The sequence below is a fragment of the Colletotrichum lupini genome, chromosome 8 (assembly GCF_023278565.1).
Source record: "Colletotrichum lupini chromosome 8, complete sequence".
In the NCBI taxonomy this organism is placed as follows: Eukaryota; Fungi; Ascomycota; class Sordariomycetes; order Glomerellales; family Glomerellaceae; genus Colletotrichum; species Colletotrichum lupini.
In genome coordinates this window covers 3,664,202-3,689,282 of record NC_064681.1, presented here as the reverse complement: position 1 = coordinate 3,689,282, position 25,081 = coordinate 3,664,202, and the positions used below count along the sequence as shown (strand labels likewise).

The 25,081-nt window shown below is 43.9% G+C and overlaps 8 protein-coding genes across 8 annotated transcripts; 3 read left to right on the top strand and 5 right to left on the bottom strand.

Moving 5' to 3' along the window:
* Nucleotides 1-523: 523 nt before the first annotated feature.
* Nucleotides 524-2,264, top strand: CLUP02_15583 (uncharacterized protein; the record flags this gene model as incomplete). Its single annotated transcript, XM_049294507.1, has 2 exons — nucleotides 524-980; nucleotides 1,057-2,264. The coding sequence occupies 2 exons, from the start codon at nucleotides 524-526 to the stop codon at nucleotides 2,262-2,264; spliced, it is 1,665 nt and encodes a 554-aa protein (XP_049151653.1).
* A 261-nt stretch (nucleotides 2,265-2,525) lies between these two features.
* On the bottom strand, nucleotides 2,526-5,478 carry CLUP02_15582 (glycosyl hydrolase family 61; the record flags this gene model as incomplete). Its single annotated transcript, XM_049294506.1, has 7 exons — nucleotides 2,526-4,062; nucleotides 4,119-4,129; nucleotides 4,183-4,259; nucleotides 4,456-4,547; nucleotides 4,632-4,680; nucleotides 4,748-4,778; nucleotides 4,852-5,478. 7 exons carry the CDS (start codon nucleotides 5,476-5,478, stop codon nucleotides 2,526-2,528), a joined length of 2,424 nt encoding a protein of 807 aa, XP_049151652.1.
* A 1,004-nt stretch (nucleotides 5,479-6,482) lies between these two features.
* CLUP02_15581 (uncharacterized protein) lies at nucleotides 6,483-6,818 on the bottom strand (the record flags this gene model as incomplete). The annotated part of the gene is made up of 1 exon (XM_049294505.1): nucleotides 6,483-6,818. The coding sequence occupies one exon, from the start codon at nucleotides 6,816-6,818 to the stop codon at nucleotides 6,483-6,485; it is 336 nt and encodes a 111-aa protein (XP_049151651.1).
* Nucleotides 6,819-13,774: 6,956 nt separating this feature from the next.
* On the top strand, nucleotides 13,775-14,572 carry CLUP02_15580 (uncharacterized protein; the record flags this gene model as incomplete). Its single annotated transcript, XM_049294504.1, has 2 exons — nucleotides 13,775-14,130; nucleotides 14,206-14,572. 2 exons carry the CDS (start codon nucleotides 13,775-13,777, stop codon nucleotides 14,570-14,572), a joined length of 723 nt encoding a protein of 240 aa, XP_049151650.1.
* Nucleotides 14,573-15,092: 520 nt separating this feature from the next.
* Nucleotides 15,093-16,042, bottom strand: CLUP02_15579 (uncharacterized protein; the record flags this gene model as incomplete). Its single annotated transcript, XM_049294503.1, has 3 exons — nucleotides 15,093-15,272; nucleotides 15,355-15,666; nucleotides 15,773-16,042. The coding sequence occupies 3 exons, from the start codon at nucleotides 16,040-16,042 to the stop codon at nucleotides 15,093-15,095; spliced, it is 762 nt and encodes a 253-aa protein (XP_049151649.1).
* Nucleotides 16,043-16,185: 143 nt separating this feature from the next.
* Nucleotides 16,186-19,099, top strand: CLUP02_15578 (uncharacterized protein; the record flags this gene model as incomplete). The annotated part of the gene is made up of 9 exons (XM_049294502.1): nucleotides 16,186-16,236; nucleotides 16,315-16,430; nucleotides 16,507-16,754; nucleotides 16,957-17,076; nucleotides 17,130-17,388; nucleotides 17,448-17,559; nucleotides 17,687-17,887; nucleotides 17,946-18,069; nucleotides 18,138-19,099. The coding sequence occupies 9 exons, from the start codon at nucleotides 16,186-16,188 to the stop codon at nucleotides 19,097-19,099; spliced, it is 2,193 nt and encodes a 730-aa protein (XP_049151648.1).
* A 344-nt stretch (nucleotides 19,100-19,443) lies between these two features.
* On the bottom strand, nucleotides 19,444-19,689 carry CLUP02_15577 (uncharacterized protein; the record flags this gene model as incomplete). Its single annotated transcript, XM_049294501.1, has 1 exon — nucleotides 19,444-19,689. One exon carries the CDS (start codon nucleotides 19,687-19,689, stop codon nucleotides 19,444-19,446), a length of 246 nt encoding a protein of 81 aa, XP_049151647.1.
* A 1,857-nt stretch (nucleotides 19,690-21,546) lies between these two features.
* On the bottom strand, nucleotides 21,547-22,406 carry CLUP02_15576 (uncharacterized protein; the record flags this gene model as incomplete). Its single annotated transcript, XM_049294500.1, has 3 exons — nucleotides 21,547-21,756; nucleotides 21,841-22,065; nucleotides 22,386-22,406. 3 exons carry the CDS (start codon nucleotides 22,404-22,406, stop codon nucleotides 21,547-21,549), a joined length of 456 nt encoding a protein of 151 aa, XP_049151646.1.
* Nucleotides 22,407-25,081: the final 2,675 nt, after the last annotated feature.

The following is a 25,081-nucleotide window of genomic DNA, read 5'->3' as shown; positions in this document are numbered from 1 at the left end:
ACCGTTGTATTAGATATCTATTGCGGGTTCGCAACTGTTCGCGACTTAACGCCCCGAGGATTACTGTCGATCGTCATCAGGTGACACTAACGCTTTTCCAACCCCGACTTAAGGACGCTAGAAAGGCTTCATTTACTCTGTGGGGAAGCGGGTACCTTGGATCAGATTGGGGTAGGTCTCGTGGAGTGACCGTATGCACCCCAAAGATGATGGTTCCATTTCCAGATCCGAGCCCCGGCCAACGCCATGAATACGATGTTTCATTGCAGATCCCATGCGGCAGGTCCTCTCTTAAAAGCGACAGTCTGCCGGCTTCGCTAACTTGAAGCGTCCTAGCCACCATCGTCTCTATTGGCGCGCAAGTCTATCATCGTGCGGTTGAGTTGCCGCCGTATTTTGGACTTCGCGACTATTGAAAGTATTTAAGGCGACGATTGGAATGTCTAACATCGAATCGCTTCAAGATCCGAGCGCTGCACGTCTTCAAAGCTAGGGCGTCTGAGTCTCTTGTTCCACATTCATCATGGGCATCTCAAGCTTCCTCCTCCTCGGCCTCGGGGGCGCCTCTCTGGCCGCGAGTCAGTCTTTCCAGTCGACGCCCGTCATGGGATGGAATTCGTACAACCAGGTCGCCTGCAGCCCGACCAATGCCGGTATCACAGCCGCCATCAATTCTATGGCTGACCGAGGCTTCGTCACCGCGGGCTACAAGTACTTCCAGGTCGACTGCGGTTGGGCATCCAGAGACGGCCAGCGAAATGCTACAACGGGCGCGTTGAAGATCGACGCCACCGCGTTTCCTCAGGGTCTCAAGCCCTTGAGCGATCTCGCGAGGTCCAAAGGCATGAAATGGACCATGTACTCTGACGCCGGCGTGCGCATGTGTGACACCCAGGTTCCGAGTCCTGTCGCGGGCTCACTCGGTCACGAAGCCGCCGACGCCGACTTTTTCAAGACACTCAACACAGAGTATCTTAAGTGTGAGTTATACGAGATATAATTGTCGAGTTCGCCTCTAGTGCTACGCGGCATGCGCTGACTATGATCTGCTCTCAGATGACAACTGCTATGTGGACGGTCCCAACTCATCGCAGAATGCGCCCAAAGACCCGCGAACCGATTTTGTATCGCGTTTCACCGTCATGTGGAAAGAACTTCAACGAGTCGGCATTCCGGGCATGCTGATCTGCCAATGGGGAACCCCCTATTCGGCTTCCAGCGGCCTCCAAGGGCCCGCACAATGGGCGAAGGGCATCTCGACCTCGTTCCGACTGTCAGACGACATTGCCACGGGCTGGAGCAACGTTTACCGAATCTACAACCAAGCTATTCACATTGTCAAGTCCGGCATCGTCGGGCCGGGCAACATCGCTGATGCTGACCTGCTCGAAGTCGGCAACACTGGCATGACTTTTGACGAGCAAGCCACCCACTTTGCGTCCTGGGCCATGCTCAAGTCTGCGCTCATGATTTCCACCAATCTTGCCGCTCTCTCTGATCAGGCCGTTGCCGTCTTGCAAAACAAGGATCTTATCGCCATCAACCAGGACTCAGCCGTCAAGCCCATCAAGCTAGTTCAGCGCTGGACAGGAAATCGCGACCTCTGGGCCGGTGACCTCGCCAACGGAGATGTCGCCGTCCTTGTCGTCGACCTGAGCAATGCGGTCCGCACGCTGACTGTCCAGCTCGCCGATCTCGGCATCACCTCTGCCACGGTCAAGGACCTCTGGACGTCAAAGTCGGTCATCAACGCCAACAGCTACTCTGCGCAAGTCAACGCTCACGGTTCCCTCGCACTTCGCCTCTCCAACATCCAGCGCTCAACCGCCGCCGGCGCGAAGTACAATTACGTCTCCGTCGCCACCGGCTCGCTGTCATCCGGCGCGAACCTGCAGTCCTGCTCCGGCTGCACGTCCTCTAACAAGGTCGGCAACCTCGGCGGCTCCTCCAACGGCCGCGTTGTGCTGTCCAACGTCTCGACGTCAAAGGCCGGCACGCAGACCGTCCTGTTCGACTACATCAACGGTGACGTCGGGTACCTGGGAGGCAGCAACAACGAGAGGCTGGCGTCCATCAGTGTCAATGGGGGCGCCGCGCAGACGGTCAGCTTTCCTCTCAGCGGGTACAACTGGTCCGCAGATGTTTTCAAGGGATACGCAGTTGAGTTGACAGGTTTCACTGCCGGTGGCGCCAACACCATTAGCATTTCGGGCGTGGGAAGTGCTTGGGCACCGGACTTTGACCGGGTAGGCTTAGCTGCGTAGACGTTGCATGCACAAGAATCAAAGTCGTGAAGAATTTGCATAATGTTTGCCGTTCATGATCAATGGTCCCCTTGCCACGCTACAGACAAAAGCATTGTGTCTAATTCACAAGTGCATGTCAAGACTTAGAAGAGGAAATGGGATTCACCAATCTGATGATTGGAATACCTGGCTGATGCATGAACCAAATTCCTTCGCAATGCATTGTCAGACATATTAATTGCCTCTAAGCCATTGGCCCTTATCTCCCTATTCTCCTGCCTAGAGTAGTCTCCAATTCTCAACATCCAGAGCTGCAAGGTCACCACCACACAATGTCGCATGATGATTGTAATGAACAACTTCGACTCCCAAATTCTCAAGTTGTCCGAAGAAAGGGGATGGAGCTCGACGGTTGCAAGCGATGTGCAGGGTTCGGAATTCCGGAAGATCACCACGTCGTATCCTTGTTACCAATCTCTCCATTGTGTGGTACTCACGTCGACTCGTGTGATCCATCGGATTTCTAATGGCCCAGTTGCACCCTGGCAAAAATAACGTACGCAGTGAAATCGGCAATGAATCGAAAAACGCCTCTGGTCGGACGGCCTCGCGTGGAAAGGGCGTGGAATGGTCGCGACAGAGGGCGTGGTTGAAATCTACTCGCAAAGTATCCAGACGGGTGAGTTGTTGCAACATATCCAGGCCGTCCCACTCCCACAATGGATGCTCAATAGGCATAGTACCTATATCAATGCTCAGTCGTAGCCGTTTGAGAGTAGGTGCGAAAGGCTGTAATGAATCTAGCAAACTAGCTATTCGGCCGGGGTGCTGCGGCATGATAATCTGAATCTCTTCCAGAATTCTGCAGACTCTGCAAATCGACTTATAGTGGTCCACAAACGATTGTGTGCTACGCGGGCTTCCACCAATTTTTAGACTCGTAAGGTTTGCGAACAGATTATCAAAACTGAGGCCTAGAGGAGACTTGATTGGAATGAAGTCGAAGAGAGCGAGAGAGGTCAGGTTTGGCGCGAGTTGAAGCGCGCAAGAGTATTCAATGGTGTCGTGGAGGAACTCCCGCCCTCCTCCTCCTGGAGAATCCGGTTTGCCAAGGGTCAAGTGTACTAGATTTTTGAATCGGGTGCGTGGGTTTTGTGGCGATGTAACTGTTGATAAGCTCTCAGCAACCACGAGGTTCTTTAAAACTTCACCCGACCATTGTACTGGCAGCTTTACGTGCTTCGCCCGAGTCGTGTGTGCCAGCAACATAGTCGCCAAGAATGACTGGACTTCGTTGCCTGTGACAATCCACTTTGGCAGATTCGTCGTATCCTCATCGCGGGGAAACTCAATTCCAAGCTGTTTGCTTCTTTTTTTCAATAGCATCGTCGCTTCTTGATATCCACGCAGGGTTTCATAAGAGAAGCTGTCTAGACAAACAGATTCCACAAGTTCTCCAAGGTCAGGGCACTCAACGAGAGACCTGACAAACAGCGGTAAAGTTTTTGTCGCCCTATAGTGTCGGAACAGAAACATCTGGCCAACTGCCCGCCATGCTGGGCCAACGAGACAGAAAATCCAAAGATTTCTCCGGGCGATCAATTCCAGACCCTTCTGCCATTCTGCTAGGTCTGAAGATTCATAGCCGGATTCGAGATGAGGAGCTATTCGAAGTAGAATCTCAACGGGTAAGTGTAAGCTTTTGTGTCTGGTTCGAGCGCCCAACATGCCACTTGTATGACTAGATTCGTGGGATTTGATTGCTTCTGTTGGTCCGGATGTGGTAAAGTTCTCAAGTCCACTGTGCTTTCCAAAGCTAGGGAACAAAAAAGTGTGCTTGGTAGTTCAAGCTGGGAAGAGTTCCTTGGACACTTGTCGTTGAACTTTTGCAGGAAGAAAGTGCCTGCCGTGGATTATTGAAGAAAACAAGGCAGACGGTGGCCAAGCAATACCAATATTGTGCCGTATCTCCGTTATCCAACAGACACAGGGGGTGTGGGGGCGGTAGGGGGTCTATTCATCATCATATCATGATTTTGACTGTGACAATTTACAGTTCATGATGGCTTGCGGTCAACTAAATGGAGATAAAGATGTCCCTTACACGCATCACTGCCATGGGCGAGTGAAGTATTCCGAGCGGAGGTTTAATACCGCTGTCATTTAAGTTTTCTATTCTCTCCTGAAGTTGATCTGTCAATAGTCTTACAGCAATCAGGAGTAAATGAGTTTTTCCGACATCTTATCTGAATCAAAGGATGTAGGCTTTCCGCCACCATCACTAGGAAAAGGTAGAAGTAACTAGTCAAAACTGAGGTAGCCTATGTCAACCAAGCCAAAGTCTCATTCAAGCTATTCGTGCATCCAAGACTGCGTATCTAGCACGTGAACAGGCTTGGGCCGGGAATCGTGTAGGACTCAACCGGGGGCCAATCTAGAAACGTCCTTGTCAGCTAAAATGTGCTTCATGGATGCCAAAGAGAAAATTCTGGAAGACGTACAGATGTTGATCGTAACTCCAGGGTCGGTACCCTATAGATAATGAGTAGTTAGTAACCATACTCGAGAGTTGAGAAATTCAATATTTAGAAGCACAACTGCTAACCTTGTACGCGCCAGGCAAGCTGACAGTCGAGGGAGTCTTGGTGCCAGTACCTCCAACAACGTTGATCTGAGCACATTCCATGTAGAACTGGGCACCCGGGTAGCTGCCAGCACCGTGCAGGGCAATCATTTCCGCGCGAAGGAGATACTGGCCAGGAGCGATACACTCTGGAATCTTGATGCTGTGGCGTCCCTGGCCGTTGATGACCTTTTCGGTTCCCCAAACGCCACCGCTGTAGCCGTCCTGCTGAATCTTGAACCAGCCATCTCCGACGCCCGAATCGGTAGTAGCGTCGCTGACCTTCTTCAGATACGCGATGGTCGGGCCCTTGTGACTGCTGTCCATGACATCCGCGGGCGCAGAGCCGGTAGAGCTGAGCATGTAACGCCAGATAGCGGTAACGTTCTGCCCGGCCTGAACGGTGATGACCTTGGAAGTAGGCGTCGTGGGGTTGGGGGCGCCGTTGCATGCGAGAGAGCTGGAGGTAACATCTTCGATAGGGCCATTGTAGGAGGGAACGCGAACGCCGTTGCCGACGCCCTGGTTCGTGCCGCCCACCTCGAGGGACGAGAAAATGGTGTGGGCACTGGCCATACTGGCCGTCAGAAGATGAATAAGAACCTTCATTGCAGGTTTGGGTTAGGCGTTTCTTGGTCAGAGAATGGCTGGATGAAAGAATGAATATGTGCTCAAACGCGCTCGGCTTGATTATGGCAGTGGTCAAGTAGAGATGAAGCAACGAACTCGAGGGGTATATATAGGAGTTCCTTCCCTTCATTGATCCATCAAATGCTGACATCGCGAGTGTCATTTTCTTCTCGGAGGGTTTCCCGTTCAAGGCGAGTTGGACCAGCTGACAAGAAGCCAAGACTGCCACGCCGGCGACACACCGGCCGTGATGTTGCTATATTACGACAAATAGGCGAATCGTCTGGCTTTATGAGGTCGGCAGGATCATCAGCCAGGGCTCCGGGTGGATCGACGGAGGATGATGGTCCGGATTACACAGCGATGTTGGTCGGAACCGGTACCGAAATTCCCGTTCGCCGTGACCCAAGGCTCTGGGCGTTCATTTAATTGAGGTACTCTAATTCGTGCTTCTCTAGTCGTCCTTCTCTGCAAGTGACATGTCTTCACCTGGCTCCCGGTTCTGCGTCTCTTTATGCATGCGAAGATCGTCTGAGAGGACGGTGTCAACAGTCAACTGCCTAAATCATCAGGGCATGCCCAGCGATTGATTACCCTGTAGCATCGATATTTCCTACCCAGCCCGACGACTGAATGATACATGTGATAGGCGAAATTTGAGACGTCGACAGACTCTACATGCTCTTCTAAAATGCCGCGTTTGCGACGTGAATCAATAAATGACCTCTAACTTTACTTCAGACCGGCTCAGCCACCATTAAAACCAAAGCCCCCAGATTATCGGAACAATTTCTGCTCACTTATCGTATGAACTTATATTCCGGCAAGCACCCGCTCCTGCAATTAGCATTTTCAGTTGATTCTCGACATTAAACTCACATTAGATGTCGTGGTCACGAACTACCTATGCATATCTATTACACAATACCGGGCCTCTTCAGCCTTGCCATATCTGAACAGGGGCTCTCAAGTGTTCAATTTGATTAAAGACATACTTCTGCGGAAAAAATGTTGTTGTTCGATTTCCGCGACGGATGCGCATTGACGTTTCGGCATGCCGTGGTCTTCCATGTCTTTGAATAATGATCATGTTGAGTCGACAATTGAGAGAAAAGCAAGTTTACTGTCAGGATGAGGGTAAAGGTGGACGACAAGAAACACGAGCGTTGGGCGTCAAACCTATGGAGCTTCGAGAGTGCAGACAGGATGAGGAAGTCTGTAGCTGCTTTGAGAAGGAAAAAGAAAAAGCTACCTTGCCATGCACTATTTAATATTATTGCGATTGCAGAGTCGATGCGACTTGTGTTGTTTGCACGCATAAGATCAATTTTACCCAGTAAAGGTATCCGCGCAGATCGGACTCAGTTAAGGAACGATACAGTCACCCGAAGTCATAAGTTTTAGAGGTTGCTTAGGTCATCTTTAAGGCCCAGATTGATCTTGCTGGCATGCAAAAACGGTCGTCCGATGTCTCACTAGGGTAAGCCACAAGGAAGAAAAATCTAGATCGATCAACGTCACCAACTGGAATTTTTCGACTCTTCCTTCCCGGGTGGCTTGCTTAGTAGATCCACTAACTCGCTGGTTCCTGCACTAGACCACGCAAAGAGTCCTTGAAGCCCTGGCAGGGTGGGTATTTTGACTGGGTGATGCGGTGTTAGTACGATCGATGATTACTGTTTTTTTGACAGAAATTCTCGGCCGATCTCCCGGCATCTGTGCCCAGATGAATATGGACGTTTGCTAGCAAAACCAGTCCATGAGATGGCCGCGTTGGCAAACCGATTATTCAATGCATGGCGGCGAACGAGACCTTAACTATTATGTCACCCTTCATGCGATGCCAACAGCTTTGGGTCACGTTACTTGCAAGCTTGGCACTAGACATGCGTTACGTAACACCACTTCCCCCTTTTCTTCAGATTGTCGTCTTGGCAAGCCAAGTGAGATTCCCAACTTCCTAACCGTGGACAGTGGAGCACCTTATCATCCAAAGAAGCTTTACCAAGGCGTTGCATCTTGCAGCGCCTAGAAACAACTCTTCCGAGCCTCCGCATCGAGCCTCTTAAGACGGGAAAATGGAGTCTTGATCACGACTACTTCCATCACCATCATGCCCTCGAGAAGTGACGAGGCAGAACTTCCCAGCTTCACATTGTTTGCACACGAAAAGAGCCACGAGTCCTGTGGATACCTGGCAGATTTGCTCCCCGCTTCTCCCCATAAAACCAGGTTCACTAAAGGTGAACCGTTGGACCGTAGAGCCTCACGCGAAAAGAGGGGGTTAATGTACGGCAGACTGCAAGAGGCACTCCGCCAAAACACTTTTTTCATATATTAAAGCAGAAATCGTATTTTATAGTCACCCCACTACCCAGGATAGGGTCTAGACTAGTATAATAACTTATAAATAGGGGTTATAAAGATTTACGGCTTAAGAAATATTTTAATTTTATAATATATTAAACCGTATAATAATATATAAAATTGCGCAATATCGTACCTTAATATAAAAGTTTTTCTTCTCCTTATAACTTTATTATAAAAATAACTACTACTTTTTACCCTCTTATAAATAAAAATTACTCTTTACTTAAGTTATTAAACTAATAGCTCGCTTATAAATATTATAATATAGATTTATAATAACTTTTAGTCTCTATATAAAACGTTACCGAACTAATCGACCTTACGATACCTCTTTATAAAACTATTCTAAAACGACTAATTAATAATAATACTTATATAAGCTCTGCCCTTTTTATATAATAAGAACGTATAAATATATAAGCCTTAATATTAATAAAATCTCTTTTTATAAGCTTAAAGAAGCGGGAACGAAGTATTTAATAAATAAAAAAAGAGCTAAAGTAATTATTAATAATTAATATTTCTATTATATTATATAATATATCCTTTTTTAAAAACGAACTTAACGGTTTCTAAGTAACGACTTATATTAATATCTAAGTTATTAAGAAGTTTATTAAAAAAGTTTAGTTTAATTACTTTTTAACGTTTATTTTATATTAAGATATAATACGATTTATTATTTTATATTTTATAATAAACTAGCGAATTTTTTTAATAAAGTAGATAGTATTTTTAATTAATATAAAGAATCCTTATAATATCTTAGAGTATTATAAAGTAGCGTACGAAGTTATAAGTTTAGAGAGATTCTTTTTTAAAGCTACGATCTTATATAAAAAAGATAATTACTAACTTTCTATTATTTTTTAAACTAGAATTAAGTCGCTAGTTATTAAACCTTAGCTGGTAAAAAAGAGAAAAGGTTATATAAAGCTAATTATAACTAAAACTTTAAGCAAAACGACGTATAAAAATATTCTAAAAACACGGCTTTTAATAAGTATTAATATTAAACTAACTATAAAAATTAAAAAGGAATTATTAGTTAAGTAAAAAAAGAAAATCGTTAAAAAAGAAGTAAAAGCTAAGAAAAAGATTAAAAAGGATAAAAACGATAAGAAAGACGAGATTATAATAGTTTAATAAGAAGATAAAGTTTATAATAATAAATAACCTAATATACTATAAGGATAGAAACGAGTATTCTTATTAATAAATAATTTAAAATAAACTATAATTATATTTATAATTCCTTTTTATCCTTAGTATCGCTCGTAATTACGAAGCTATTTAATATTCTAAGATTAATTCTAAAGTTTTCTAATCTCTACTTAACTTATATAATACTGCCCTATAGTTTATTAAGTAAAATAACTTCTAGTTAGAGCTTATTATATATATACTATTTTAAATAAATACGAAGATATTAATACGCTTTGAAATAAGGGTAATTAGCTTTACTAAACTTCGTACTTTTAGCTAATATAGTTAGGGAGCCCTTAATAATTAAGGTATAAATCTATAAGGTAGCTTAAAAAAGATATGCGTCTAGATTATTATTATTCTAAATAGCGTTTAATAATTATTAAACTTAGTCTTAGTTAATTAGCTATATAAAGTCTTATACGGTTCGTAACGTAAGTTAATAATATAGTTATTATAGCTAATTAGAAATAATATAAGGGCGACCTTTTTAATAACGAATTTAATAAGAGTTCTAAATTTATATAAAGTTAATAAAATTAAAATAAATTAGTAATATATACGTAAATAGAAGTATAATCTAGTTAAAGAGTATATCTATATAAAATAGCCCTTAGAACTTAAGTAGTTAAAAGTATTCTTATGAACGTAAGTATACTTATATATACTAAGATATATATTACTTACTTATTAATATACTAATCTACTTTAATAAAAACGATTCTACTAATTCTTAATCTTAACGTTATAGATACTTTTACTAAAGATCTAGTAATTACGGAATATAATTAGACTTTTTACTATTAAATAGTATTATAAAAAGTAGTAACAAATACTAAACGTAAGAACGGTTTCTTTCCCTTAGTCTAAACGAACTTATAATAATATAAATCCCCGTTATTAAATAATAGTAAAATATTATATAAATACATTCTAGGACGTATAAATAAAAACCCTTATATAGAACTATATAATAAACTACGAATAAGTATTAATATTAGTATAGATCTTAAATCTAAATAATAAAAGCTTATTATACGTATTTAAAAACTAAATATAATTTAGTTTAAGAGTTGTAAACCTTTTATAACGGTACCTTATCTTACTTAACTAATCTTAAACTTATTATAAAAAGGTTTTACGATATATAAAGTATAGTTTATCTTAGCTAATAATATAAGCTTATTAGTAAACTTATATATAAAAATACTCTTTATTATATTTTTAATACAATAAGTAACCTTTAGTATACTAAAAAAGAACTTTTCTAATCGTTATTATATAATTACGAGCTATTCTAATATTTATCGTTACTAAAGCTAATTCTATTAATAAAGTATTAATAATCCTATAGCCGTAATTATAAATCCTTTAGACTAGAGTTAAAAAAGAATATCTTTATTATTTAAGTATTATTAAAAAAATAATTCTTAAATACGAATTAATAGATCCTTAAAAAAGACCGTACGCTCTTCTCGTTATAAGTCCTATTTCGTAAGTTAACGTTTAAAAGTTCGCTTTATAATTCTAATATTAGAAACTATAAAAATATATATAATAATTATATTATAGGTCTAATTACTCTCTAACTTTATAATAATTATCGTTCGATATAATAAAAAATTAATACGTAGTTATACTATTCTAAGAAAGTAGTAATATATAAAGTAAGAAACTAAAAAAGAAATTTTAAGTAAGAAGTAAATATTTATATATAATTATAGCGATATATAGGGGTATCCTTTTACTTATAAAGTCTTATAAGTATATATATAGAAATATAGACGCTTATAGGGATCTATAACGTTAAAAAAGATAAAAAGGTATATAACGATAATATATAATAAATAAAAGTTCTATAATTTTACTAAAAACGTTAAACTTTAGGAGGAGCTTTTATATAGTTAGTTATAGCTTTTTATAAGTTAAACTAAGCGCATATACTCTAGCTTATAATTAGTAAGTACCCTATAACTTTATAAGGGCCTTATTACCTAAGTATTAAGCCTAACTATATTATATCCTAATATATACTTATATAAACTCTTATATTATATTATATAAAAATATTAAATTAATTACTCCTTACTTAGAGTCTATATAAGTTAGTAACGCTCTTTATAATCCTATATACTATTATATATACCCTCTTCGTTATCTTTAGCTTATTTAGCTACTTATTTAAGGGCTTTTATTATTATATAGAGGTATATAGTAAGGATAGTACCTAGAGATTTAAATAGAGCGCCGATATAGACTTTATTACGGCCCTTATAGTTATAACCGCGCTTAACGACTTTGATAAACGTATTATAAACTAATACGAACTATTAATAAATTATAAATAGATATAAAGTAGTATAGGATAACGTATAAGTAATAACGAGAGGCGTAACGAGCGTATACTCGTATATAGTAAATATATAGTTATAACTAAAGTAGCTCTTACTTATAAAAGTAACGTAATTAATAAAAATACTTTTACTAGCCTTATAATAGGTATACGACTTAGTACTAGTCTTAGCGTTACTATATATAGTCGTTTAGATAATATCAGTAGCCTAAGTACGAGTTATAATAATATCCGGGGGTATATAACGGCTATTTTTAGTAATCTTAAGGTTAAGCTTAATCTAACGCTAGGGCTAGATTATATAAGTTAATATAATAATATTAAATAATATAAAATAGTATATACTAACCTATATAATACTAAGGTTATAAATTTAGTAAAAAGTCTTTGAAAAAGAAGATAAAGAGCTTATAAATAATATAAGAATTTGTATAATAAAGAAGCTATTATATAGAGGTATACGTATTAATAAAGAGGTAAGAAGTTATTTTATAAGATATAAAGTCGTTAAAGTACTACGTAAGTTAGTATATAGGGACCGTTAGGAGCTATATACCCTTAATACGGGCTAGAACGCTATATTAAGTACTTATTATAAATATTATATAGCGTACGCGATTATTAAAAAAAGGAGTATCCTATACGAAATTATTAGTATATATATATAAATAGTTAATACTAAAGAAAAAAGTAAATAAAAAGAATTAAATTATAAATAGGTATATATATATAATTATACTTATAATTACGCGTATATTAGCCCAAAAAAAAGTATAATTACTAATTAGTAAAAATTGTACTAGTAATTGCGCATAAAATTGCCTAATTATACCTAATTAATATTTCTAATTAGTAAATCGCGAATATTATACTTATAATTACGTATATAATTAGGTAATAGTAATAAAAGTGAAATAAAAAAGGATATAAAGTATAATAAAGCAAAATATAATCGTTAATAAGTAACTATAGGGGCGTAAGTAAATTACTTACCTTACTTAAGGAATATTAGGTTAGTTAAGAGGAAAGGGAAATTAATTAATAATAAAAATTAGTAAGGAGGATATGCCCCCTAGCTACCCCACTTTTACTAAGTAGTATAACCGCCCTTACGTAATTACTACTACCTACGGTTATAAGCAATTCCTTATAATAATATACGGGATTTATTATAATATTTATTTATACGTATAAGAAAGTCGCGCTATTAATACCTAAAATTTACGGTGGCCGTAGGTTTATTAGAAAGAACGGTTTTGGCGGAGTGCCTCTTGTAGTCTGCCGTACAATGCCCTCGCAGTCTACCAATCATCCTGCCTGAAACCAAGCAGCAGCTGCCAACGAGAATGGGCTCGCGGCAGTGCAAGCTTTAGTGCCGAGGAGAGTCACGGGAGGATTGTGTAGATCCGACAATCCAGTCCGCGGTGTGCGCGGGAGCTCTCACCGGGGGAAAACCGAGCGGGCCTCCGGGGCAAAGGTATCCACTGTTTGTGACGTGACGATCGAAATGAATCGGACCTTTAGCCAAACCGAGCGAGCTGAATTACAAAACAGAGCGCGGTGTCTTCGACTGTCCGCTCCAAGTCCTTCTAAACTTCCAAGGCTATTCAACAACGGGTTAATTCAACGGTTGTGTCTCAGTTAAGACCGCTACAAAAAGCAAATTGCGGCCCGGTGAGAGACGTGGCCTAGCTACGTACCTAGTATCAGGTAGGTAGGTAAAGATAGAAACCAACGAACACGAGAAACCACATGCATCTTTCTTTGTGTTCCCCAACGGCTTTAACTGGAGGGTGCCAAATGCACCTCTCGGCGGCATGCCTGCTTTAGTGGCGAGTCGAGTCCTCGAAGCGAGAGGAGAGATAGAGAGAGAGAGACTGCGAGAGGTCTGGCCTGGGCCGGCCAGACGAGTCTGCGCCCCTTTCCCGAACCCACTTGGGTCGGGTGGAGGGTCGCAGTTTGGCAACCAAGAATTTCGACAAAAACTCCTGATTTGTTTGCCATGCGAACCCACTTACCGCGTGGGAGGTTGCATTGTGCAGTCCCATCGAGAATTTCGATAAAACTCCTGGGTGTTTACCATTGCGCCAGTGGTCCATTTGCCTCCGTTTCTCTCTTCCCTCCCCGTTGCGCGCGTAGTGTCTTCTTTGCGAGTTTCCGGCCACCACATTCTTTTGATCAACAACTTTCCCACCCCTTCCACTCTTTTAACTTAGACTTATTCGTAAAGTTTAAGATCAGCAAACATCGATTCAGTTGATTATCATAATCGTTATTCAACGTCCGCTCTTTATACCTAATTTACAGCTATAACTACCTCTGTAAATCTATATCAAGTCCATCATAATGGCCGTCCGAACCGCCGAAGTAGCCGCCCCTGCCGTCACCACCGCACCGACCGGCACTCCCGTGCCCGTCGCGACGGTGGCACTCACGACGACCTTCACGCCGCCCGCAGAATGTACCGAGAACCACTTGACCATGTTGGTCGGCGCCCTCGAGAAGATCTGGATTAACGAGCCCGTACCTCTACCCAACTCGACCCTCTCATCCTGCCACCCCACGCAATGGGTTAACGGCTACTCATCCGCCCTCTCCGCCTCCAGCTCCATCGCACCCTTCATGAGCCCTCTTGTTTGCCCGAGCGGATACAGCACAGAGAGCAGCACCTGGTCAAGCGGATACATTGCCTGCTGCGCTTCGTAAGTTCTCTTAGCCCCATGATCTGAGCCAAGAATAGCCAAGATTATGTCCAAGATACCAATTCTACCTAACAGTGGCTTCACCTTCGCTGCACCCGCCAAGACCGCCGACGCCGATCGCCCGGCTTACGGCGGCACATGTTACAGCAACTTCGACCTCAGCCAGACCGCTACCGTCACCGTCTACAACCCTGAGGAACTCTCCACCACCATCGCCTGGGTCGCGACAACAACGCCCGCACAAGCCTACGCTCACCCCATCGATGGTATTGCAGCAGACTACACACCGGGCGCCTCCACCTCAGGTTCATCCGGATCAACAAAGACCAACAGCGCCGGTGTGGCTGTCGAGACGGACGAGAACGCGGCGCCTAGATTGGGAGGTAACTCAAGGGCAGCATTCATTGTTGGATTCTTGCTCGCGAGTGTGATGATGTGGTAGATTCCCCCCAACTTGCCATTTCAGGCTGCCGGTTGTGATCAGCGACTACAACCATTATGTTACGACTTAAGATTCTGCTTCTTCAACTACCGGATTATCGAGGGAAAACGGCACTTCGCCAGGTCATGTCATTTTGCAATATTACGAAAGAATATTCTTTGGGTCTACCTTACCTCTCTAGTAGCCTTTTATACTACATAATTTTCAACCAAGCTCTGCGTAGCTTATCCTCGTCATCGCGTGGGATTATGGGCCAAAATCACCTAGCACCAGCTCGTACACATGCCCTGCCCGAGTTTCCTTTGTTTGAAGTGGCTGAACATAGAGGAATGTGTCAATGATTTGAAGGGTACGCTGAGTGCGACTAAGTAGGTTTCGACGAGTGCGGTGTCCCACATTCTGCTACGTCAATTCGACCAACTAGTGTTAAGGTACATGTACAGTTGCTTCAAGCCTTGAAGATATGGTAGTTCGGTATCCAGATTCAGAAACCTTCAATCTGGGTCAGGCATCGCCCGATTCAAAGCTCGTCTCTTACCGTATCACGATGGTCATCAAGCGCTTCTTTCAGATTCTCATCCGTCCCTGCCATCTTGTGCAAGTCCGCCCATCTTTCATCTTCGTCTTCATCGTCAATCAGAACCGCCAACCTGCTGACGAATTCGATGAGGGTTTTTCGGTCCGCGTTGAGCCAGGCGGCCTTCGTCAATAAATCAGCATTCATTCTCGCAACGTCAACGAGACACTTAAGCTCTTTGGCGCTAGGAACATAGATAACTTACTTCGGCGTTTTGTATCACGGCCCGCCTGGACTCATACATCTTTTTTGTTTCTTGCGTCACCTTAAAAGTACCCCGAACGCCGAAAATCTTGCACAGCGCCATCCGAGCATGTTCCCGCTCCTCTTCTGTGTCCAACGATGCGTCGAGAAATGGCTTGAACTTGGATGTAACATAGGTAAAATTGGTCGCCTCGACGATTTTGGCCCATGTCGCCTGCGTCTCGTTGAGGGGCTCCATCTCGTCATGAAACTTATTGAAAGCTAGCTGCAATTTGTCGCCGGCGTCTTCCCACCCGGCTTCTTGCAACCGGATCTGGAAGTTTCAGTCGTGGTAAGTCACAGGTACAAGACGAAATGTATATTTACCTTCTATCTGAAGTTGCCGAGTTTTTTTGAGTCGGCATGTGGGATAGACTTACTTCAATCACATCGCGCGTACTAGCATACTTGTATAGGTCCATCCATTGGATGTCCTTCGCTTCTCGCCTCAATACAGTCCCATAAGCCGTATCAAAAACAGCCTTTGCTATTTCAATGTCGCTGAAGGAGTTTGAGAAGGCTGTGCCATTTTCATTGGACATTGAGGACTCGTTCCAAGGCATGTACATATAAAAAGCCTGGTAAAGGTGGAAGAGAATATTGAACAAAAGGGAGAAGACATGCTTGAAGACAAAGCCACTGGTCCCCATGGTGAAGTTGCGGAGATTCTGTACTAGAATCGAATTCTACCAAGCGACGTTCAATTGGAATAGAAAAGGTAAGGTCAAGAAGCTGATCGAATCCAGGATTTCAGCGCAAACGTGACGGACGTTGTAACACTTAAATACTTGGTATGAGCAATGTCAAGCAGAGCAAACCGCCTCTTTCCTTCTTGGCTTCTGAGGTTTTGGGGCGTCAAATTGATAGAAACTAGCCCTATTCTCACGCCCACTCGAACCAACAAACGTCCACTTTTCTGCAGCATCCCAGCAAGGCAGCGCCTCTCATGAGGCACATCCGTCAGATACAGTTAGCTCAAGGCCCCCCTGCAATCATCACAGGAAAGATTCACGCCTTGTCATTGGCCCGCACACCTTCGTAGGATTTCCATCCTGGCCTCTTCAGGTACGTAACCGTTAGGAAGGCAAGCGGGATTGATGCGGTTTGTGGGCAGTAGGCTGGAAACGGGCATCCGAAGCCTCTCTGGTCTGGCACAGAAGTCGCATGCAAGGACGTACCTTAGGCTCAATGTGACACCTCATGGCTCAAGGAGGTTGTCTGCCATGGACTGCTACCTTGGCGTAAGACTCGGAGACAACCGACAACAGCTGGCCCTTTCCAACTTTGGTGAGAGACATTCGATATACGCCATCGGAAAGAGCAGCGGTAAAACGATATTGTTTGGACTCACCTTTCAATTGGGTTCAGCATCGTACATGTAGCGAAGACAAAGATCACTGCATGTACCTAAGCAACACAACGTTGTAGGCTCTCGTCATTCAAGGTGTGCGGATAAAATGAAGCAGAACTTTGTTCGATTTCCTCATTGATAGTAATGCTACTCCCGATTTTTCAGATCTTCTCCCTTAAGCCTCACCACCTATCATGATACACGTCCCATCAGCAATGTTCTTAATCTACCAGCATCAAGATATCCGGATGCAGAAGCTGAAGCAATGGACGTGGCTGTGCCTCAGTATGACGCCTCACCACGCTTGGCAGAAACCACACAAACGGAACTTCGGTTGAATGCCTAGTTCTTACGCCCAGGACGAGTTGCTCGGAAGAACACACCAGATGACGACATGTCGCGAACGGATGCAATAAAGATGCAATTTCACGGGTCTTCACCCCTCATAGTATGGAGAGCCATATGCTTCAGAGGATATACCCAAATTGAATTTCCCTTCCCACCTTCACTCTTCATCATGCACTTTGTAGTCAAGCGCAGACAGAATAGTGAGGTAATTTTGGAGTTTCATCCACCAACCGTGGCTCAACACTCGAGGAACCTCGGATTCGTACACCAAGTAGGAGCCGCCGGAGTCATCCCGCAGTTGGAAATATACGGGCCCGGAACCCGGTAGCGCAACGCTGTGACCCGGCCCGGGTCAGAGGCTCCTGCGTCGACTGCACTAACCCCCACCTCGAATGCGGGGAAACTTGGAGCCTTACCATGCACAGATTTTGCGGGGAGCAAATGGGCAGGTCTCGAATGAGGTCAGCGGTGAGTAGTGCAGAGATATCCTTCCTCCACCCTGTACCTGAAGCAGGCTTTTACATGGAGTATCACTACTACGCTTAACGCGACTCGCTGGCTCAGAAAGAATCCGTTACCGCCAACAACAAATTAGATCTCTTCTATCGCTTTCATGTCGGTAGAAGATTCCTCGCCATGCTCCCCGCGTGCCAACTCCACCACACGGCCACGCAAGATTTGGACCCCTGAAGAAGATGTGACATTGAAGACGCTCGTTGCTCGCTACGGAGACGCACGAGGTCCCCAGGGGCATTGGAAAGATATTGCCGCTGCACTCCAAGACCGCACTGCCAAGGTTAAACCCACTCCACCTTCCAGAGGCAATATGGCTATGAGGGCTGACAGACCACAAGGACTGTCGGAAGCGATGGTTTCATTCTCTTGATCCGTCCATCAAAAAGGGTCGGTGGACAGCAGAAGAAGATCAGATCCTCTTGTCGGCTTATGCTCGAATGGGCCCTGCATGGCACGACATCGGTATGCTAGAATCCTGTGATACCCATGTATTATCTCACTCACTGATACCGGTCTCTTTGCTTGCGAAGCCCTCCTGATACCTGGGAGGAAGGATGACCAATGTTCGAAAAGATACATGGATATCTTGAGTCCAAAAGTCAAAGACCGCCTTAGTGGATGGTCGCCACAAGAAGACGAAGTTCTACGAGAAGGTGTTCGAACGCTGGGTCACCGGTGGTCTGCTTTATCGGCAAAGCTGCCAGGCCGGCCACCTCTCACCTGTCGTAACAGATGGCGAGCACTTTCAAAAACATCCAAAAGGCCTCTGACTACAGGAACACCCTCCCCACGGTCGCCTGCCACGAGGAAGCGTGGCGATGCCACGGCATTTGATGCACCCGAACCCTCCTTAAACTCGCTCCTAGTAGCAACTGAAGCTGATGCCGACATCAGAAACGTCATCGATATCAATGGTATAGTCGCATCTATGGTGGAAATGAGCACCGGGCTAGATACGGACGACTTTCGCTTCGTCGGCGATGCAGTGTCTTACAATTCAATCCTACACCAGTCCCAACTCAGCTCAAATCTTCCGCCAAGCTTGGATCTTGGCCACCTATCCGAGCCGCTGCACCAGTCTCTGAGGGAACCCGCCTCAAACAGTCACAACAGCACTCCTAAAGAATGGAAATCGAACAAATTTGATACAGAAATACCGCAAACAAATCAGTCTTCTACAGTGCGCAACTTAGAGACATCGTTCTCGGTTCCAGATATCACTTTGGAGACCCCAGCTCTCTTACCAGATCCAATCTGCTCAAGGATATCCCCATCTCAGTACCTCTACGCCTTCTCTGATGGCAACCTGCCAAGTCAGCCGACGGGTCCTTCTATAGATGTAGGACCACCACAACAAGTTGTACACCACCACCATCATTATCACCACCATCACCATCATCATCACCATCATTATCATGACACGGAAGAGAACTTGAATGATTCTTTGAGGCAGTTAGAGATAGAAGCAGAGACAAAATCCTTTCAGTCTTAAATTCTTTGGGCAGCCATCTCCTGCGGAGAGGGATGCACAATGCGGAGTGTGTCTAGCAATGAAACATGTGAATATGCATTATTTCGAATGTAACTTTCTTCTAGTAACCAATTGCAATTCGACTTAATGAATGAACAAAATCGCGTCTAAGTGAATGAGGAACGCTTGACAAATCTTACGAAGAAAACATTGGAAACAAAGTATGAAACCCATGTTCATTCACACCGTATGAGTTCCTCGTCAATTTCTCAAGAACAATTGGGTAAAAATGAGGATCATAAAGCTGCATATCTCGAGGGCTCTTGGAAATTAGGCTGTGGTTCTTGGCTGCACTACCATGGAGCTCAAGCGCCATCTTGGGATGGAGGACCGAGTACCATCCTATGCCTTGAGAACTCCAACCTTGGCTCTACAACTAGAGTCTCCAGGTGCGCCATTCTTGTTGCATGCTTTTCTAAAATCACAATTGTTGATGGCTTTGACGACCTAGAAGTAGTTATCGTAGTCGTTACACACGGCATATCCGTTGTCGTAAACATATGGGTCGTTACCACATACGGCAAGCGTGGCGTCGCTATTTGGTGTTCCATCAGCGTTGGTGCAGTGAAAGTACTTGTACGTATCACAAGCTTGACTGGCCAGAGCCAAGACCAGAACTGAGAAGACGACTGATGGCTTCATGATGCGTGAATATGTGTTACTGGATATGTTAGCTACAAGCACATGTGTTTAGGGTACCTTTGGGATCGAGACTGAATATACCGTTAACTGGGTCTTGTGTGTTATGCTTCTTTTGATGAGCGGTGCTATGTTGAAAAGGGCTCTTCAAGTCTAAAGGCTTCACAAACACATCCATTAGAGATGGAAACAGACAAGAAAACGTCCGTCTTAACAGGAATCGGAAAGATTTGAACTCTAACTCGAAAGTGTGCAGTCATCGGAACCCTCTTTCCCAAACTAGCTGGAATAGGCGAAAAATAGAATGCACGGTGACTCCGTCAGTCGATTGTGGTTACTATGGGATCCACTATCACTTTCATGCGCTTTTACCTCCTTCTCCAGGAACTAAGGGCAAACAAATCTCTTATCTATACGGATAATTAAAACCAATAAACCATGTGTCGCCCATTCAAACACTTGCAATCGCGGGCTAAGGTGGGCAGGTAAATAAGCGCCATACAAAGAAACCAGTGGGACAAAATCCAAAAACATACAACACCAGGTATTCGCTGATCGTCACCGACTCAACTACTAATCCGGCCCTCATTGGCTTGTCTATGGGAGAGCGGACGGGATCCCGAATTTTCCAATGGGTATGGTCGTATGTGCTTGGATAGGAGACGCAGCCCGGTCATGTTGCAAGTGACTTGAGGTTGGGTGTCGGCTTCTGTGCCTGATGCAGTGTTGGGCTTCTCACGCTCATGACCATCGGCGAACGGTTTCTCGAGTACCTTGATCGGACACAAAGGTCAACTTTGGGAGCGTAGTGAGGTTGGCTCAGTACCCGCGATGTGCAGGGCTAGTTGAAGTTATTATCTTCAGCCGCGGCGTCAGTCACCCCAGCCAGCTTCGTCAAGTTGATTGAGGACATGATGGGTGTCGAATCGAGTAGGTTCTTGACACCTTGTGCTACATCAATGGTGGGACAGATGATTTTGGCCGGGGAATGGGGAGATTGCCTGACAGCGGAAGTCAACACACGGGAGTAGGATTACCAAGGCCAGGGTTTGCAGAGAACCCGGTTTGGTTGTTGATTCATGCTGGTGTCGAGTGATACTGTTTGAAACATAGATCAACTTATGTGGCGTTGACGTAGCAAGCCCCACACGTAACCACTGCAAAATGACATGGTGACATCTTACACCAAGTTGATACGAAGTTCTGCGGATGCGAGCATAGCTATCACCTGGCCCGTCACGAGTCTCCCTGACACACTATGGGACTAGGGCCACGACGTATCATTCAAGCTGAGCAGTGTCGAATACCATGGGCTTACAAACAGCTGAGAGTATTGTAGTTACAACCTAGGCGAAGCTGATCCAAAAGCAGCGGGGTTACGCATGGAATGAAAGAGAACCCTAAACCATCGTGATACGCGACATACCGAAGGAACAGCTGCTAAACATTCACAAAGCTATAGAGAAGACGCAACTCTATTTTCACGATGTTTTACGACTCCTAACCGAAGTTGACTTGTCGAATGTATTCTGAGATAGTTCAATCTGTAATATAATGATACCTAAAGAGCCACTTATCCATCAAACCAACTGAAATGCGCTCGCATTCCACCCGTAAGCCTTTAGCAATCTCCGGGCAAGTATTACAGGCGTTCGACCAGAGACTTCCGACTTGTAGGGGTGTTTGATAGTAAGCGGCAGCTCTGCAGTTGCCTCGTCTGCAATGAAGGAAGTACAGATCCCGTATATAGACCTCGACGAGAACCCGATTCATTCCAACAAGTACTCTAAATCTTCCCATATGATCCGCTTCCGGGGTTTGGAGTCCTCAAAGAGCTTCGTGAAGGTTTCAAACGCAAGCGAGTCGTCTTGAATCGAGAGATAGAATACGGTTTTGTCTAGTTCAGCAGCATCCTTGTTGCTCTGAATGATATCGTAGAGCTTCGTAGGCTCAGTCGGGTCTTTGGCGTTCTCCTTTGCCTAAATTTTGCGGAGCTCAATAGCCTCCTCCCTAGTCTTGGGCGCTTCGATTTGTAGAGGTATTCAATCCATCTTCCCTTTGACCTTGGCGTCTTCATGCTGCTCGCCAAAGTAGGACCCGCAGTCATCCCACATATCACTGTATAGGTCGCTCATATTAGCACCGGCCTTAGCAACAAGAAATTCGTCGAGACACTTCAAAGCCCCTTCTGTCTTGCCTCGCTCTTTAAGCTTGCTAATGGGGACGGCAAATTCGCTCAGGTCGAGATCCTTCTTGAGTTCGGTGGTTTCAGCTTCAAGTTCCTGGGCCTAAGGTATATAATGAACATTTGGTCCTGCGAGAAAGAGAAGGCATGGGGATAGCCTTGGTCGCATTCTCTAAAAAATTGACGATGATTGCGAGGCTTCTCAGCGAGTCGACCACTTCCCTAGACAACTTCTCACGTTCGACGGGTATCTTTTGGTACAAATCTCCCAGCTTCTTGAGACACGATTGTGGCTCAGTACTTCGATCAAACAACGATCCTTGATTTGTTGTACTGCTAGAAATACAAAACCTGGAGACCGTAACTATCGCCCCAGGTGAGGTCCTAATTCTTTCTATCGTAGATATAGGATGAAACTTGTACAACAGCGATATCCCATGTCATGAGTATGGATACTATGTGAGATTTAAGTTGAGAAATGTCTCGTGGGTATCTAAACCGCCTCATATTTAATCCAAGTCACCTTCCGTTGAGACGATTCATGTTGAACTAAGTATTTCACCATCATTGTGTAATTCAGAACTCGACAACATCCTTGTCGGGCTCACCATAGAGAATCTTCCCATCGCGAACCCATTGAAATAGGCAATATCCACACGGACTTCTGCTTCCAAATGAGTTAAGCTTAACCAATTCAATTCTCCGAGTAGTCTCATCATAAAGAACATCAAATGACAATCACTGGTCTTTAAGTAGACTGTCCATGGGATCTGTTAGTTCCAATATTTCTATGATGGAATCTCTGATGATCCGTGATCCTTCATAAATGATCTCGATATGCTGGTATTGTTCGGGGCCAGAGCGTTTGGAAAACTTCCATAGCCTGTGTCAATGATACTGACTGGTTGCCGTGATCCAACAGTCTTTTGGTCGGCAGACAACCCGGTACTCGCGCTCAGCTGCCATTCGTATATCGAAAGGCAAGAAGAAAAGCTCGACCGGCCTCTGACTTTTTACGCATATCTCGAGGGCAGCTTGACAACGGCCGGAGGTGACAATGCGAAGAATAATCTCGTCGATAGTATGTAAGGACTTTCTGCCTGGAATGATTTGGGCTCCATCTTTGGGCGAACAGTCATCAAGGCGGACGAATCAGCCTTCAGGCAAGAAACGGAGATGAGAGAAAGCGGGAGCTATCTCGTCGGCCAAATCTTCCGCGAGTGTTAGGTTAACACGGCCGATCTGAAATGAAGCATTTCATCCTTGGAGCAAGAGTCGTGTTTGTGAATGGTGAGTGAGATTTGCTGTACTGCGGAAGGCGACAGGTCGCGCGATTGGAGGATAAGTGTTAATCGTCTTTCATATGGGTATGGCGAGTTGGATAAGTTTCGCAGATCGGGGACGTCATTAGCGAAGTGGAACGACGTGTTGAATTGTGCTGGGTGCCCTGTAGAGATGTCGGCCTGGACTTGCGCGTAGTCGACGACTTTCTAAACCCACTTCATCACGGCGGATTACGTCATTGCAGGGCGATTTGGCGGGAGTTCAGTATTGGGTATCGTTTTTGAGGCGTATTTACGATCTTCTTAGACTAACTTAAAGACTGGTGCACTGCCCTCGAGGATTGTCAAAAACAGCAAAAGAGATGTGTCAGGCCGGAACAAGAAGAATTTGAAGCGGAATGGAATGATGTGACAACGGCCATTCAATATTTTTTCATCTTTTTCCGCAAATATGTTGGACATAAGGATCCTATCCACTGCGGTGGGAGCAAACAATGATAGCGTATTCCTACAAATGGGCGCTCGACTGTCATCGGAGATACTATGGGGTGCATATCGCGCAAAGAACTTGTTTCCTCGGACAAATCCTCATCACAAGGTTTGTTGTCCACAGACCTCGGCATCGAGATATTAGCCCCTCTAGTGAATGAGACAGAGATGAAGATGACATTCTCTGGCGAGAGTTCTTTGTTTCAGCTCTTTCTGATGATCTGTTGAACACATGGACGATAGACAGTAGGAACACTGGTCTTCATGGGCTGTAACCCGTAGCATTATCGGACCGCTATGTTGTCACCCTTCCTCTTTATTTGTGAGAATTGTGGAAGAAGAATTGTAGAAGAGTGATATGCAAGTCACGTAAGCCAATGCTCTCCAGTTCGGACAGATGGAGTTGCCTCAGTTTTCTATTACTTTACATCGCATCTTCAACATCAAGGGGCGGAAAACATCAGTTTGATAGCTCATCAATGAGGCAACAGTTCAAATTCGGGTTATGTTCGTGGAAGCACTTGAGGAGCTCTTGACTGCGCCAAAACCTAGGGGGAAACCTGAAGTCACGCGCTGCTCCTGAGTCGCGTCAGGAGCAGGGCACGTTCAGGTCATCAACTTGACAAATATTTAGGGGTTTAGTGGTTCCACTCGCTTCTTCGGCGCACCCCTTTACAAACTCTAAAAGCCGGAAACTCTTGGGTTCAGCCCCTGATACTTGAGTAGAATGCCGTTCAAGGTTCGAGAATGCAATCTATATCGAACTTCCTCATACGCTGCAGCCGCTGACGCACCAACTCACCAGAGTTTGTGCCGACTATAATTCGAATTTAGCACGGACTTCTATAAATACGGCCCAATTTACGGCAGACTACAAGAGGCACTCTGCCAAAACCGTTCTTTCTAATAAACCTACGGCCACCGTAAATTTTAGGTATTAATAGCGCGACTTTCTTATATATATAAATAAATATTATAATAAATCCTATATATTACTATAAGGAATTATTTATAACTATAAGTAGTAGTAGTTATATAAGGGTAGTTATACTACTTAGCGAAAGTAGGGTAGCTAGGGGGCATATCCTCTTTACTAATTTCTATTACTAATTAATTTCCCTTTCTTCTTAACTAACTTAATATTCCTTAAGTAAAATAAGTAATTTACTTACGCCCCTATAGTTACTTATTAACGATTATATTTCGCTTTATTATACTTTATACCCTTTTTTACTTTACTTTTATTACTATTACCTAATTATATACGCAATTATAAGTATAATATTCGTAATTTACTAATTAGAAATATTAATTAGGTATAATTAGGTAATTTTATGCGCAATTGCT